The sequence below is a fragment of the Salarias fasciatus genome, chromosome 4 (assembly GCF_902148845.1).
Source record: "Salarias fasciatus chromosome 4, fSalaFa1.1, whole genome shotgun sequence".
NCBI lineage: Eukaryota > Metazoa > Chordata > Actinopteri > Blenniiformes > Blenniidae > Salarias > Salarias fasciatus.
The window spans coordinates 23,482,302-23,495,824 of NC_043748.1; the positions used below are offsets into that span (position 1 = coordinate 23,482,302).

Here is a 13,523-nt window from a genome sequence, read left to right on the forward strand (position 1 = left end):
TTTTTTTTTTCTTTCTCAAACCCCGTTTTTCTTTCTCGAAAAAAAAAAAACAAAACAACATAACATACAACTTACCAGTTCGGTGGCAGTTCGATGCTGCAACAGTGCAGAGACTGCAATGATCAAAAATCGTGGACTGGTATGAAAAATATCCACAGGCCGTATGAAGAGAAGCGGAGAGCAACGATGGCGTCCAGGCACCGGCCGACAGGGGGAAGAAGGGGTGTGGCTACCGCCAAAACGTAATGACGTGCACACGTGACCCAACTATCTTCAAAAACTGCTCGAAAGTCAAGTTGACAAACATTCCTGATTCAGTTACACTGACATTTTCATATTAAAGAATATTCAGTAGTTGAGGCATTTTCAACTCGTAAATTCATTTTGTTACAATGATTACAACAATAATTTGTTACACTGACATAAAATAATGAGCTAAAATAACAAATGTGCAAAATTCCATTTTACAGTGTATGGACAAGTAATAATTTTATTTTTCCCATGCGGAGCCCCTCCTCACTGTCACCAATCACAATTAACATGTTCTTTTTGTATGCTGTACCCGTCACAGTAACTTCATGAGCTATGACCGTGTTTTCTGGCTGAAAAGTATTTAAGTGTGCAACTGCTTCTCTGTTGTGGTCGATGTAGTCTCCCAAGAAAAACTGTGTACCCTTCTCTACAACAACAGCTGGTGGGAAAAAGTTGCCAGCACTTAAAAAAGCCTGAAGAAGCTGAAGCCTCTCTGCAAGTGTTGAGGAAAGATTTTTAAAATTATGCAATTTCCTGGCACACTGTTTAAAATCAGTATGTTTACTCTCGAATCCTAATGTCCACAAATGAATGAGTGGCCCAAAGTGCACTATAAGCTCAGGATAATGAGAGACATTGGGCTTCATTGGGTGATCAGGAAATAGGTCCTGCCTGAAATACAGATATTCATCAATAAGAACTCTTAAATAGCCTATCTGGCTGGCTGAAATGGCCGGTGTACATATCATCTCCACAATCTCTCGGAGTTGTAAAACAAGTTGCCATACTTTATTAACATCATTCATTGAAGATCGCTTTGGAAAAAACAAGGGGAATTGTTACACAGTGAGCGCCTGCCTTACCACTCCATGTCTGCTCACCAGACATTTTCCAACTCTTTCTGCGTGTCTGTTTCTTCTGAAACAGCTCTGTTTGTTGATGACTCAAAATGGGTTATCATCCTTTTTCTCAGCTTTCAAAAAACAGTGTGATGTTCATAGTCTAAAGGCATGCATCAATTGGTGACACTGAATTGCCCCTTGGCGTGTGTGTGTGTGTGTGTGTGTGTGTGTGGTTGCTGTGTGGTAGACTGGAGACCTGTCCAGGTGTGTGTCCTCAGCTGTCCAGAGCAGGCTTGATTTGACTTCAGAAAAAAAAAAAAAGATTTGACTTCAGCTGTGATGGAAAGCAGAAACATAACCCCACTGAAATGTAAATCATATGTTTATCAGTGTTTTCGCATTGGATGCAAACTGGAAACTGGTGTCGAACAAGTACATAGACAAAGAAGTAAAGCAACTGTTTTTGTATTTAAGGCTGAGCTGAGAAGCCCACTTCATCCTGATCTGCTCACTGACCTCCATCTTTTATGAAAGGTAAGACGTTTTCTTCAGGTGGAGCTTAAACAGTAACAGCAGTGTGAAGAATCAGCTGTTTAAATGGGACTCCAAAAGAAAGTATTTATTCTCTGTCTGCAGAGAGTGTTTTATTTTGAAAGGAAGAAAAGTTGGAGGATGAACCAATTTGGACATCTATAGAATCCACAGGAAAAAATAAAACAAAAACTCAGTGCTGAAAATCAGTTCTCATCTTGAATTTGATGTGATTTAAATGACTCATGTAAAATTAGATAAAGTCTGAATAAGCTTGAGTTAGCACTGGGGTTGTTCAGTGTAATGAGTTTTATATATAACAGTATATGTTGAATAAATGTCAACTCTAAATCGTGTTAAATCAACTTTATATTAAGTGTTGACTTTCAACACTGATCAAGAGTTAATACTAAAATGAACTCCATTTTAGAGTCACATTTACTCTCTTCAGAGAAGTGGTTTAACACCAAGAAGTGTTCAGTTTTATCTCTGAATAGGGGGTAAGAGATCAATTTCAAAAGCAGTTATTTTAACTCCAATCCTGGAGCCAATCTCACACCTACACTCAGACTGAGTTTATTCAACTCACATGGAGATTAATCCGAAAATACCAAATTTTGCTGTGTACTTTTCTTTGTTTTACTGATGTAAACTCGACAGGACACAGTTTTCACTCTACATTCTGGTCTTTAAGCAACCTGAATATGGCTTCACAATATAACAAAGAAACTGTATTTCACATATAGCATGTTGTGAGGTTATTGATGTCTGATCTCAGTTCTCTTTGTGTTGTCTGTGACTCTGATTAAAACACAAATATTAGCAGTTACTTTCACTGGAAAAAAAAGGCTATTCCGAATAATTTCTACAACCAAGACCTTCAGACTGTGAGGCATCGGTGTCAACAACTGAATGATAAAACAATGACCATTACATCAATACCTCATCAATCACACCATCTGTTGTCTTTCTCCTGGAGGGAAACAGAAGAAGAGCGAAGAGAAGCTGAATCATCACTGTCATGGACAGATATCTTGTTTTGTTCATGCTCTTATCAGGTTGGTGAGACTTTACTGATGAGTGTGTGTGGATGTGTTGCTTGATAACTCTTCATGAATGATGTGAATCACAACAAATATACAGTTCAACATTTACAATTGAGTCAAGTAAAGTTGGAAAGCCTCCAAAACGAGCATTAACGTCCTTTTTTTCATATGATTGTAGAGCATCTTCCAAGAAAAACAGTAATCATTAAAATAAATCCTTAGATAACCTGACTTTCTTTCCATAATCCCAGGTCTGTGTTTCCTACCGGCCTCTTTGCCATACAAATACTTCTTGATTGAAAAAGCAAAGTCGTGGTCTGAAGCCCTGGACTACTGCAAGGAAAGATACTCAAACCTGGCCATTGTTCGGAACGCAAAGGACATGGAGCAGCTGGTGGACGTTTCCCAGCCTCATTTAAGGAAACAGGTGTGGATCGGACTGCGGTATGAGCTGACCAAATGGCTGTGGATACAGGGGGAGGGAAATTATGTTCCAGCAGAGTTCACGATGTGGGCTCCAGGTGAACCTGATGACCACGAACAGGGACAAGAGAACTGCGTCTTTGCAAGAAATGGCTTCTGGCATGACTCCGTATGCAGTGAGGAAGAATACTTTGTCTGCTCCAATGGTAAGAAAATCACATTTTAGCAAAATTTCATGTCAGTAATACCACACCTGATGATTTCTGTTTCCAGGCAGCAGTGTCAAGTGACAACACAAAACTTCTGTTGTGTTTTGTGGCTTTCTGTGACGATGGTGTTCAGAGTCACAGCTTTTTGAAAACAGATCCTCAGGTGGCCCCTGACGTAGAGCACAGAGTCAGACACACACCTAAAACACAAACTGAGTTAGAGAGAAGCACAGCAAGCCTCGACAAGAAGTGGAAACACATAATGCACAGCGGTGGTTCTGAAATTAGGGTCTATGTAAACCTGGCGGTACTTGAAATGCTACGTGAGATTTAAAATAAAAAATTTAATTTAGCAACAATTTGAAAATCCTTCATAAAATATATTTATTCAATATTACTTCAATAATATATGGATGTAAGTTCTTAAACTGAATTTCATTTCAAGTAAGCTATTCCATTCCATCACCATGAACCCAGAGTTTCCCCCACACCATGATGGTTTGACCTTACCTATACCCCTTTCACACTGCAACTAGCAGGTCGACCCGTGTTTTCGACCCGCTAATAATCGCTTTTGTGTCCTTTCACACTGCCTGTAGACCTGAGTCTAAACCGCCTGCTGGCGAGCCGTGTGAACAAAAAAAACCTCCGAACTGTAACCTGGTATTTGCACGCTGTAGCGGGGAGCTCCTCCTAGTACGAATATTGGCATCTGTGCATTCCTGCACATATATCCCGTACATGTACCGTCTCATGTTTGCAGGACCATCGGTCACTCCCAGGTTCTTTTTGATGGACATCAAGTTGAGCAAGAGCAACGCCCACAGGCACTGCAGGAGGAACTTCACTGACCTGGCCAGTGTGAGCAATGAAGCTGAAAATGAAGAGCTGAAGACCCTCACAGCGGGCGTCGACCACTGGATCAGCCTCTTCAGAGCCCCGTGGAAGTGGTCAGATGGGAGTCACATGACTTTCTACAGGTGGAACACGACTCTAGAGGAACCAAACGGAGGCAATCGAACTCCCTGTGTGACGGTCCGTAGAGGAGCCTGGGAGGACGATGACTGCGAGCAACAGTTATTCTTTGTCTGTCAAATTGGTGAGTTCTGTTTCTGCTTTGCTTGAAAGACATATGGGTGGGATTGTCCTTCTGTGTAGAGTTTACACTCCCAGTATGTCTGGCTTTCCTCTTTTCTTGTGTAACCCCACCTCTTTTTAAGTGCTAACTGCTGATACTGGTGGTGTTTCAGAGTGAAGTTACCCTTTAAAAAAAAAGAAGAAAGAAAGAAAGACTGTTTTCATTGGGCTCTTTTTGAGCAGAGTGAGTTCGTCTCCACCTTATTAAGGAAGGCTCACTGTCAATAATTCAATGATATCAGCATCATAAGTCAGGTTGCAGTATACAGTCACAATTTCAGTGACAAAAGATCTGCCTTGACTGATTCTGTTTTCGGATGATTTTAAGTTGTTCTAAATCAGCATCCAGTTTGGTCTGTACAGGTACAAACTTTGCATGTTAAATCCAAGCTGGAAGAGACCATGAGGACTCCTTATGTAAGGATTTACACATGATAAACTTCAAATTTCAGTTGTGTACTGTTGTGTTCAGTGGTTCTGAGCACCACTATTGTGTAAATGCGCCCTAAAAGTCTGTCAGTCTGGTTCGATCTGATGCTTCAGCTGTAAGTTGGAGTCTGAGGCTGAAGCAATTTAACTCTGACATTTAGAGTTCATGCACTGGATTCAAATCAGAGACACAGAAGTTTTATATGAATCAAATGAATTTTTCATTATTCTGGATTTTCTTCTCTGTCTTTGACAAAGAGATTCATATGAAGAAGGTCATGTTAAAAGGAACCACTGAGAATTTATCACTGAACCTGGAGGATGAAGCAGAAGCCATCTTGCAGCAGGTAACAGTCACCTTTGACCTGGACTGTTGTCCTTGTGAAACCCAGTTTCAGGTGTTTTCGTTTATCTTGGAGACCGTTGAGCACTTCTCTGACAACTTCCCAAGTGCAACAACTGTGAACGGTAACAATGGTATGAAACCTATTTAACAATCCGCATGGTCAGAATGACAGAATGAAGTCTGAATCCTCGACGCCTGTTTCACAACATCACAAGAAAAGAATCCCAACAGTGGAGAAAGACTCGCATTTTAAGACTAAAATTTTCCTTATTTTGTGTTTCAAATGACTTGTTCATTGGAATGAACAGTTAAAGTGTCTCACCAATGCCATTTGTGTTTTCTTATAGTTGTAAATTTAAAAAAGAGAGACAGACAAAAAAATATGTAAAAACAGTAAAAAGTGCCAGAGGAAATTAAAGTCCATAAAATTGAGTTTTAATCTTCATGATCTCAGTTCAAATGTTCAAAAAAGGAGGACATTTGTAAGGATTTTGGAGAAAAGCTTTTGAGTGACACTGCATAAAACATAAATAAATACTTAAAAAAATAATAAAAACAAAATAATGTCAAGTTGTTCTGGAAATGCGATCTTATCACTGATGGATTTTCTTGCGTTTTCACGAAAGGAAAATACCAACATATATGACAGTGACCTGCCTCACAGATCTGACAATGCTGCACTAATTGCTTTTTTCTGCAGGACATTGATTGTCTAAGAATGGGCGCCTCAAGGCTGAAGTTGTCATATTTTGGACAGAAAACCTGAAATGTAATAAAATGGGACTACCTTTACACTACGGTGACCATATTTTTAATTCCAAAAAAGAGTACCGGCGGCAGGGGGGGGGGGGCTCGAGACACAAATTCAGATAGGCTTCAGAGGTTGATGAACACGCTTCAATGCAAAATTAACTTCTTTAATAAAATAAAATGAAAAGTAAGAACTTGCAACAAAATAATAGCTCTCTTAGACTCTTTTCAAATATTAAATAATGTGAACTCTTCTGCTGGAAAATCCAGACTCGACAATATATTTCTTAGTATTTGTAAGATAGAAGAATAAGATAGAAGAATAGAAGAGTCTCACTGAAATAGTAACGTAACAAACAAAAAATCTTTAATTGATTTCTTCATCCTGCTTTTCTTCTACATTCTATTTTTATCTCGTTATGTTGGATTTTTTTTTTTTTGCAGTTCATCTGTGAAGGTGCTCTTAAAGGTGCTGTAGGCAGGATTCAGCATCTCCGCCATCTTGCTTAGGTTTACCTAAGCAAGATGGCGATTTGAAACCCAGCACAGCCAATCCTGTCCTGTTTTCTCTGACATCACGCCCTTACGCAAGTTAAGCCCCTCCCACAAGAACGTGTGACGAACGCCCCTCGACCAATCACGGTTAGAGCCTCAGGGGCTCTTCTGATTGGTCAAAGATACCTGGAGCTGTGGAGATTCCTTTTCAGCTCAGAACAGAGACAGATGGAAACGCTGCGCCCTCGCGGTAGTGCAATTATGCTACACTCCTAAAGGATTATCAATGGATACTCTAACATTTAATCCAAAGAAAACACAGAAAAATTAGCATTGACTAGCAAAATCCTGCCTACAGCACATTTAAGCTTAAAGGCTAAATGGCATGTTCCGTGCTTCGCTGCCTGAACAGCCTCGTCTGCTCTGCTCCATCTGCGTGTGTGTGTGTGTGTGTGTGTGTGTGAGCGCGGCGCAGATCGGCTCACAAGGCAGCCTCTCGGTAATTACGTCGTGCAACAAAGTGTTATCATAATATTGTGTGCAAAGCACTGGTCAGTTTATGTTTACATGCTATGAGAAACAGTAAACCCCGGACATTTCCTTGAATTTAAAAAACCCGCCCGGACGCCCCGGGCAGGACGTAAAAAGTGGACATGTCCAGGTAAAAGAGGACGCTTGGTCACCCTACTTTATACTCATCTAGGTAAGAACTCATTAAAGTAACATATGAAACATGTTCAACAGTGTAAATCCTTCAGTTAGACTTCAATTTATTTAAGAGAACAGCTTCAGCCATTTTCCTCAGGGGTGGAACGTCGACCAGATCAAATGACTGGGTCTGATTGACATGATCCAGCTTCTTGGAGATCCCTGATCAGGAATGTTTGTGTTTCTTAGTTGAACCAGACAGTGACAGATCTCGGACTGACACAAGCAGTGAAGCTGACCTGGACGAAGCAGCCTGATGGGAAGATCTTCCACCAAGACAAAGAAGAGGTGGAGAAGTCCAAGGAGAACACCTGCATCGTTACATGAGCGAAGAATCATCTTCATGATCTTTTCTGTTCTACATGTGATCATTTTAATTCTATCTGACATGTGTCAGTTGTTCAGACACAAAGATAATGACAAAGATCCAGTGAGGACACAATTCACTTTTAACTCATATTTGTTTGTCAATCAGCTCAAAAAAAATGTATGCTGACTGCTTTTTCATTCCTTCTGAAGGAGTACAAGCTGGGTATTGTGCACAAAAACACAAGTTGCAGCTGATCTGCAAATTTGACAAAATGAGGATTTTTCCAGACAGATATGCAGACCTGTGATCATATCTTAGTCAATCTGCAAAATCGCTCAGCTGAAGAGAACATGTAGAACAGTGCTTAGAGTGTTTCCTAATAGAGCAACAAAGAAACGAGATCGATTTGATAGTTTTTAATGTGTTTTGAAGAGACAGTGCTTTCACTGTATTATTTTGATTATTTTTTTTGTGAGATTGATAAAAGAAAGCAACACAAAGTTATTTCACAGTTTCCCACTGTGTAAATGAAACTGTGTTTTAAATAAAACAGTCTCACTGAATCTCACTGATGTGTTGCTTGTGGTTGGAGTTGAAAATCTCAGTGGAGTGAAAAATCACAGGAAGTCTGTCCTGAAATGAGAGGGAATTAGGAAGTGCACTGTTACGGCTGTTGCCGTGTTCTCAGTTCTCCCCCCCCCCAATGTGAGTGTGTGTCTGTGTCAGAGTGCGTGATCCCAGGCTGCTGCTGCTGCAGGAATCATCTCCATTGCCTGCACCTGGGGAGCCTGGCCCGAGAGCACCTCGTCAACCAACCCTGCGGAGCAGCTGAGGGGATAAAAGCGGCCAGCAGGACACAGACTAGAGCTGGCAGTAGCTCGCCATGCTCTCGTGCCTCTTGAACTCTGAAATAGTATTGTGTTTGGTAGTGAGGCACTCGTTTTGGTTTGACTATTTGTAGTTTTGGTTCTGTGTTTTGAATTAACCTTTTGGATTTGTGTTTTGGTTTTACAACTCTAGGTTAGAGTCTCCTTTTGTTACCGTTTGGTCTTACTTTTGTTAAATAAATAACTTTAATTTCCACATTCAATCTGTGGTCTTTATGTTACTGCCTTGACCCATCTCCCAAACGAGCTGGTCGTAACATGCACTAAAGAAAAGACTTCCTGCCTCATTCCACAGCATACATGCCCGCTCCGCTTGATTCTGCTCTGCTCTGTTCCACCTCCCCATTCTACACGAAACCCATCGCCCTATATATAGGAGGGGGTACCCCAAAAAAAACGGAATTTGGTCAGAAAACAATAATAATAATGAGTTCCGACTTCTGGCCGTCAGATGTGCTGCAGGTAAGCCTCGTGCACATCTGTGAGAAATTTGAGCTCCCAGAGTTACACTGACGCCTGTCAGGCGCTATTTATAGCAACAGAGTGCAGCTGCGGTCTGCGATTTTTCCCAAAATGGCGATATTGACAGTGAAGCCAGAGCAGCGCGCAAACATTAAATTCTGCTTTTTGCTGGGAAAAAACAGCAGCAGAAACACTCACCTTGTTGCAGCAAGCCTACAAGGATGATGCTCTGGGGAAGAATCAGATCCATGAGTGGTTCGGGTGGTTTAAAAAGGGCCAGATGTCGGCGCGTCAGGTGCGCTCAGCCGTGAAAACAATGCTGAGCTGCTTCTTGGCTGTCCAGGGTATCGTCCACAGCGAGTCTGTCCCTCCAGGTCAGACTGTAAATCAGGACTACTACATGGAAGTCCTCAGACGCTCCGTGAGGATGTGAGGAGGAAGCAGAGCGTAGTGGCGGAGTGGAGCCGGTTGATCCACCACCACAGAGCGCCAGCGGACACGGCGCTGCGCCTCACGCAGTTTCTGGAGAAGAATGAGATGAATCTCCTCTCCCATCCGCCTTATTCGGCAGATGTAGCCTCCAGTGACTTTTTCTTGTTCCCCAAGTTGAAGAAAGAGCTGAAGGGACAGCGGTTTGCAGATGTGGAGGAGGTGACAGAAAAATCGCAGCCGGCAAAAAACGGCACTTTTACGCGCGGGTCTGACGACGCATTGGTGAAGTGGGAGACACGGCTGGAGCGCTGCATTAATGTAGATGGGGATTATTTTGAAGGCGACGGTGGTGTTTTATTTGGAAATGTCATAAATAAACAGTTATAATCAAATTCCGTTTTTTTTGGGTACACCCTCGTATATATAGGAAAAACATGTTCTCCTCTGATCGTAGCTCTCCATCAATGCCATCATATTCCATACAAGTTGTCATCAGGGTGCGGGCGGCGTTCGAGCCAGTATGATTCTATTGCGCTCATTGTTGAGGTATAGGCATTTGGTGCAAAAGGGCCTTGCCTTAGGGCCCAACTGGTAATGACCAGTGACGATTAATGTATCTCACATCAACAGTTATTTTTCTAACTTGTTATTCTGAAAATTTGATGTTCACTGGCTCTGAATACACAGGCATGGGGATATTGATCAGTCCTGGGTTGTGATGGACCATTGATGGAACAAGTCACATCTGAGCCATTTAAACTCAATAAACCTCATGTAGGTAAACAATGAGAGATTAAAGCAATTGTGTTCAAGAAAAAAACTCACGTTTATAGATTTTGCATCTTCTCAAACATTACTAGCCTACTACTTATTGACATGCCTCTCAAATCATTCGACAGATGCTTTCAAAACCAAGTAGAGCGGCCTCGTCATTTTGAAATCAGTCAGATGGACATGAAGTCTGACATACTAACACAGTTCAGCACCATGGACAGCAACACCATTCACCCAAAAGCGCAGTTCACACATATATATATATATCAACGTTTTTTTAAAGTTGCCGCAGATGCCCACAGTTAACGTGTCACAATTTCAACGTACAGTAGTACCCCTTTAGACAATAGAAGTAAAGGGAGATTTATTGTGAGTCTGAGTGGTCTTGGAGCTGAAACCAGAGACAGGGAGCCTGAGACTCTCAGCACATGCACACTGTGAGCAGAGGGAGAGAACAGGAGTCAGCACAGAGGACGTACTGTGCAGTGATCAAAGAGGTCTTTCCTGGAATCAAGAGGGGTGGGGGGGTGGGGGGGGTGGGGGGGGGGGGGGGAGTAAACTGACGATCTGGTGATCAGTGGACTTCTGCTGCAGTCTTAAGTAGAGGCGCTAGTGATGATGGTTCTCAGGTGTGCAGCTCAGGTGGCCGTCTCGCATGCCAGCTCTGCCCACCACACATTCAGTGACAGACAAACACATATCACATACCACATACAAAAATACCACGAAATAGACACTGCACAAAGAAAATTAAGATGCTGATAAAGCACCTAGGTCTATGATCTGAGCAAGACCAAAGGGTTGTAATATTACATTTTATAAGACCAGTGGTCAGGACCATTACCATTGCAAACATTGTTGCCAGTTCAGCGATGAAAGTGTTTTTTCCCCAAAGGTTATATTTGACATGTTATCATAATGTGCCTCCAGAGACATTGTGATAATCCACAAAAGACACTGTCCTATGACCTGACGAGCAGAAAGTAATTTCTTGTAAAAAGTTTTCCGCGAACAACAATGTCCTCGATGGTGTATGGTGATGATGTGTGCCATTATTTGCCATTTATTCTTTGTTCATTTAAGAATTCATTTGTAGCCTGAATGTCTTTATTAGTATTGATATGACAAAAAAAAAGCAAAAAAAAAAACAGAAGCTACCTGTGTTATTTCTGGGCAGCATAGATTTTCCTCCTCAGTGGGCATGGTCTCACAGTTTCCACATCAGCGCCTACAAATGCAATCAACAGTAACCTGGGACAATGAGATTCTGTTGCTTCCAAGATAACATGATAACATGTCAATATGGAACACGGCATACAGAATTACTAATATTTCATAACACAAAAGTACTCCATCGTTGCCAGGCTCGGAAAAGCATGATACAGCTCCTTTAAAATCCCAGAACCCTGAGAGGGTTGACAACGACCTGCCAGCTGAAGATTGTGTTCAGTTCAATATATCAAGAGCAAAAGCACCTGGAGGTCTGCTCTTTCCTGAAGTCATGGAGAGAGGTCACCATCCAGTTTCCTTTTTGTCATTCAGGTTAGAGGATGGGACAGAAAACCTTCGGTCACAAATGTGGTAAGGGGACATTACAGTCTACAAGGCAAATATGCGGGTGGACATTAGCTTCTTTGACACAGCTGGTTGTGTCTCTGAGATGAAAGGTCTCATCTCTTTGAAATGAGCCTTAACAGAAAAGGATGGACCCAAAAACACAAAAAATTAAAGTTTCTTTCAGAAAGAAATTCTGGTTCAACCATCATGATTTCTGTCTGTTGACATTCAGTTGCTCTCAGCTTTCTGAAAGTGATCTGACCCATCAGCACCAATTCAAGTAGGAACAGCAGTAGTACAGAAAACACCCAGGGCTTTTGCATATGTAAAACTTCGTTGGCAATAATTTGCAAAGTGATGACAGAGTTTTGTTGTAGCTCTGATTTTTCATATGCTTGCTTGATTTATTTATTTATTTTTTTGGTTTGTGAATGATTTACATGAATGTGTATGTGCTGAGCAGCGTCAATTCTATTCTGTAAGTGGCACAGTGTTAAACTATTCAGCCTTTAAAGAAAATGCTCTGTCACACATGCAAGAACTCCTTCAGTTAAAGTGATGAACATGGAAGTTTAATCCTCTACAAGCTCCAATACTGTTGACCGCTTTGCTGATTTGACAACCGAAGCTCAATGGATTATTTAAAATATCCACAGTTTCAATGCATTCATGAAGAAACTAAATAGTACATAGAATATAAAAAGGAATTTAGGATAGCTGAAGTATTGAAAAAACTTACATGTTCACATTATTTTCTGCTGTTGTTGCAGTAAATTTGGCGAAAAGCCATCTGTACGTTCGGTCTATGAAAAAGGCGGTGCTTAACTGAGATCGACTGACTCCACGGCCAATCAGAAGAGAGTAGCTTTTATCAGTTGAAAAACAAAGATGGTGACTTTTCCTTGTGTTTTCACTGTAAATCCTGAGCTGTAGACTTTATTTTAATAAAATCCATTTGAGTGATGCTACAATTCATCGTATTTTTGCTTTGACGTACATTCTTACGGCCTGTTTCTGACGTATGTCTTCTTGCCAGCGTGGCTGCTATGGATGCAAATAAACTGGGAGAAGGTTGTTGATGCATCATGTCTTGTGGTTGGTTGTAGAGTCAGTGGATCCCAGTTAAATATTGTGTTTTCTCTGTATAGACTGAATGAACACAATCTGTGACTCGTAGGAAAGAACTTCACATCAATACAGGTGTATATGCTTTTTCTCAAAATTTTCTGACATTGATAGAAAAATTGCAGCATACAGTACTTTTTTTTTTTTAATCTGTGACTTGAAAAATTGGGTTTGCAGAGACAGACGCATCCCCACCCAAGAAAAGGAGAATGGACTCCTAACATAAGATTGATTACATTTGGAATAAATTGAAAATAATAGCATGTCTGAATGTACCATTGAATCATTTCTTCTCCCCTGTGAAGATTTAAAGTCCTGGTGTCTTTGAAAACAGACCTCAGTGGTCTTAGATTAGCTACAATAGTATCTTCCTCATAATTCTGCTCCATTGAACCTTCTTGTGTGGACTCCTCTCTTGTTTGCATTCAGTTCCACTGGGAGCTACAGAGTTATGATCATTTACAACTTGACAATGGTTTTTTTTTTTTTTTTTTTTTTTTTTTTTTTTTCAAATTACTGGAGCTTGTGTGGCTGGATTTTGTTTTAACATCAGTAGGGAAATTGGTTAGTTTAATTGGGGACTTAGGAGTGAATTGTCCCGAGGCATCGGTGTGTGTGTGGTTGCTGTACGGCTAACTGGAGACCTGTCCAACTCTTTTCTGTTTTTTTCTGAAACAGCTGTTTGTTGATGACTCAAAATGGGTTTGCATCCTTTTTCTTAACTTTCAAGAGACAGTGTGATGTCCACAGTCCAAAAACATGCATCAATTGGTGACACGAAATTGCCCCTTCGCATGAGTGTGTGTTG

At 41.1% G+C, this 13,523-nt stretch overlaps 1 protein-coding gene across 1 annotated transcript; it reads left to right on the forward strand.

The window, feature by feature from the left end:
* The first annotated feature begins 1,600 nt into the window (after window positions 1-1,600).
* On the forward strand, window positions 1,601-8,317 carry LOC115387579 (macrophage mannose receptor 1-like). The gene is made up of 6 exons (XM_030090355.1): window positions 1,601-1,628; window positions 2,605-2,683; window positions 2,923-3,300; window positions 4,067-4,402; window positions 5,128-5,216; window positions 7,358-8,317. The coding sequence occupies exons 2-6, from the start codon at window positions 2,647-2,649 to the stop codon at window positions 7,493-7,495; spliced, it is 978 nt and encodes a 325-aa protein (XP_029946215.1). The 5' UTR covers window positions 1,601-1,628; window positions 2,605-2,646; the 3' UTR covers window positions 7,496-8,317.
* The last annotated feature ends 5,206 nt before the right edge of the window (window positions 8,318-13,523 follow it).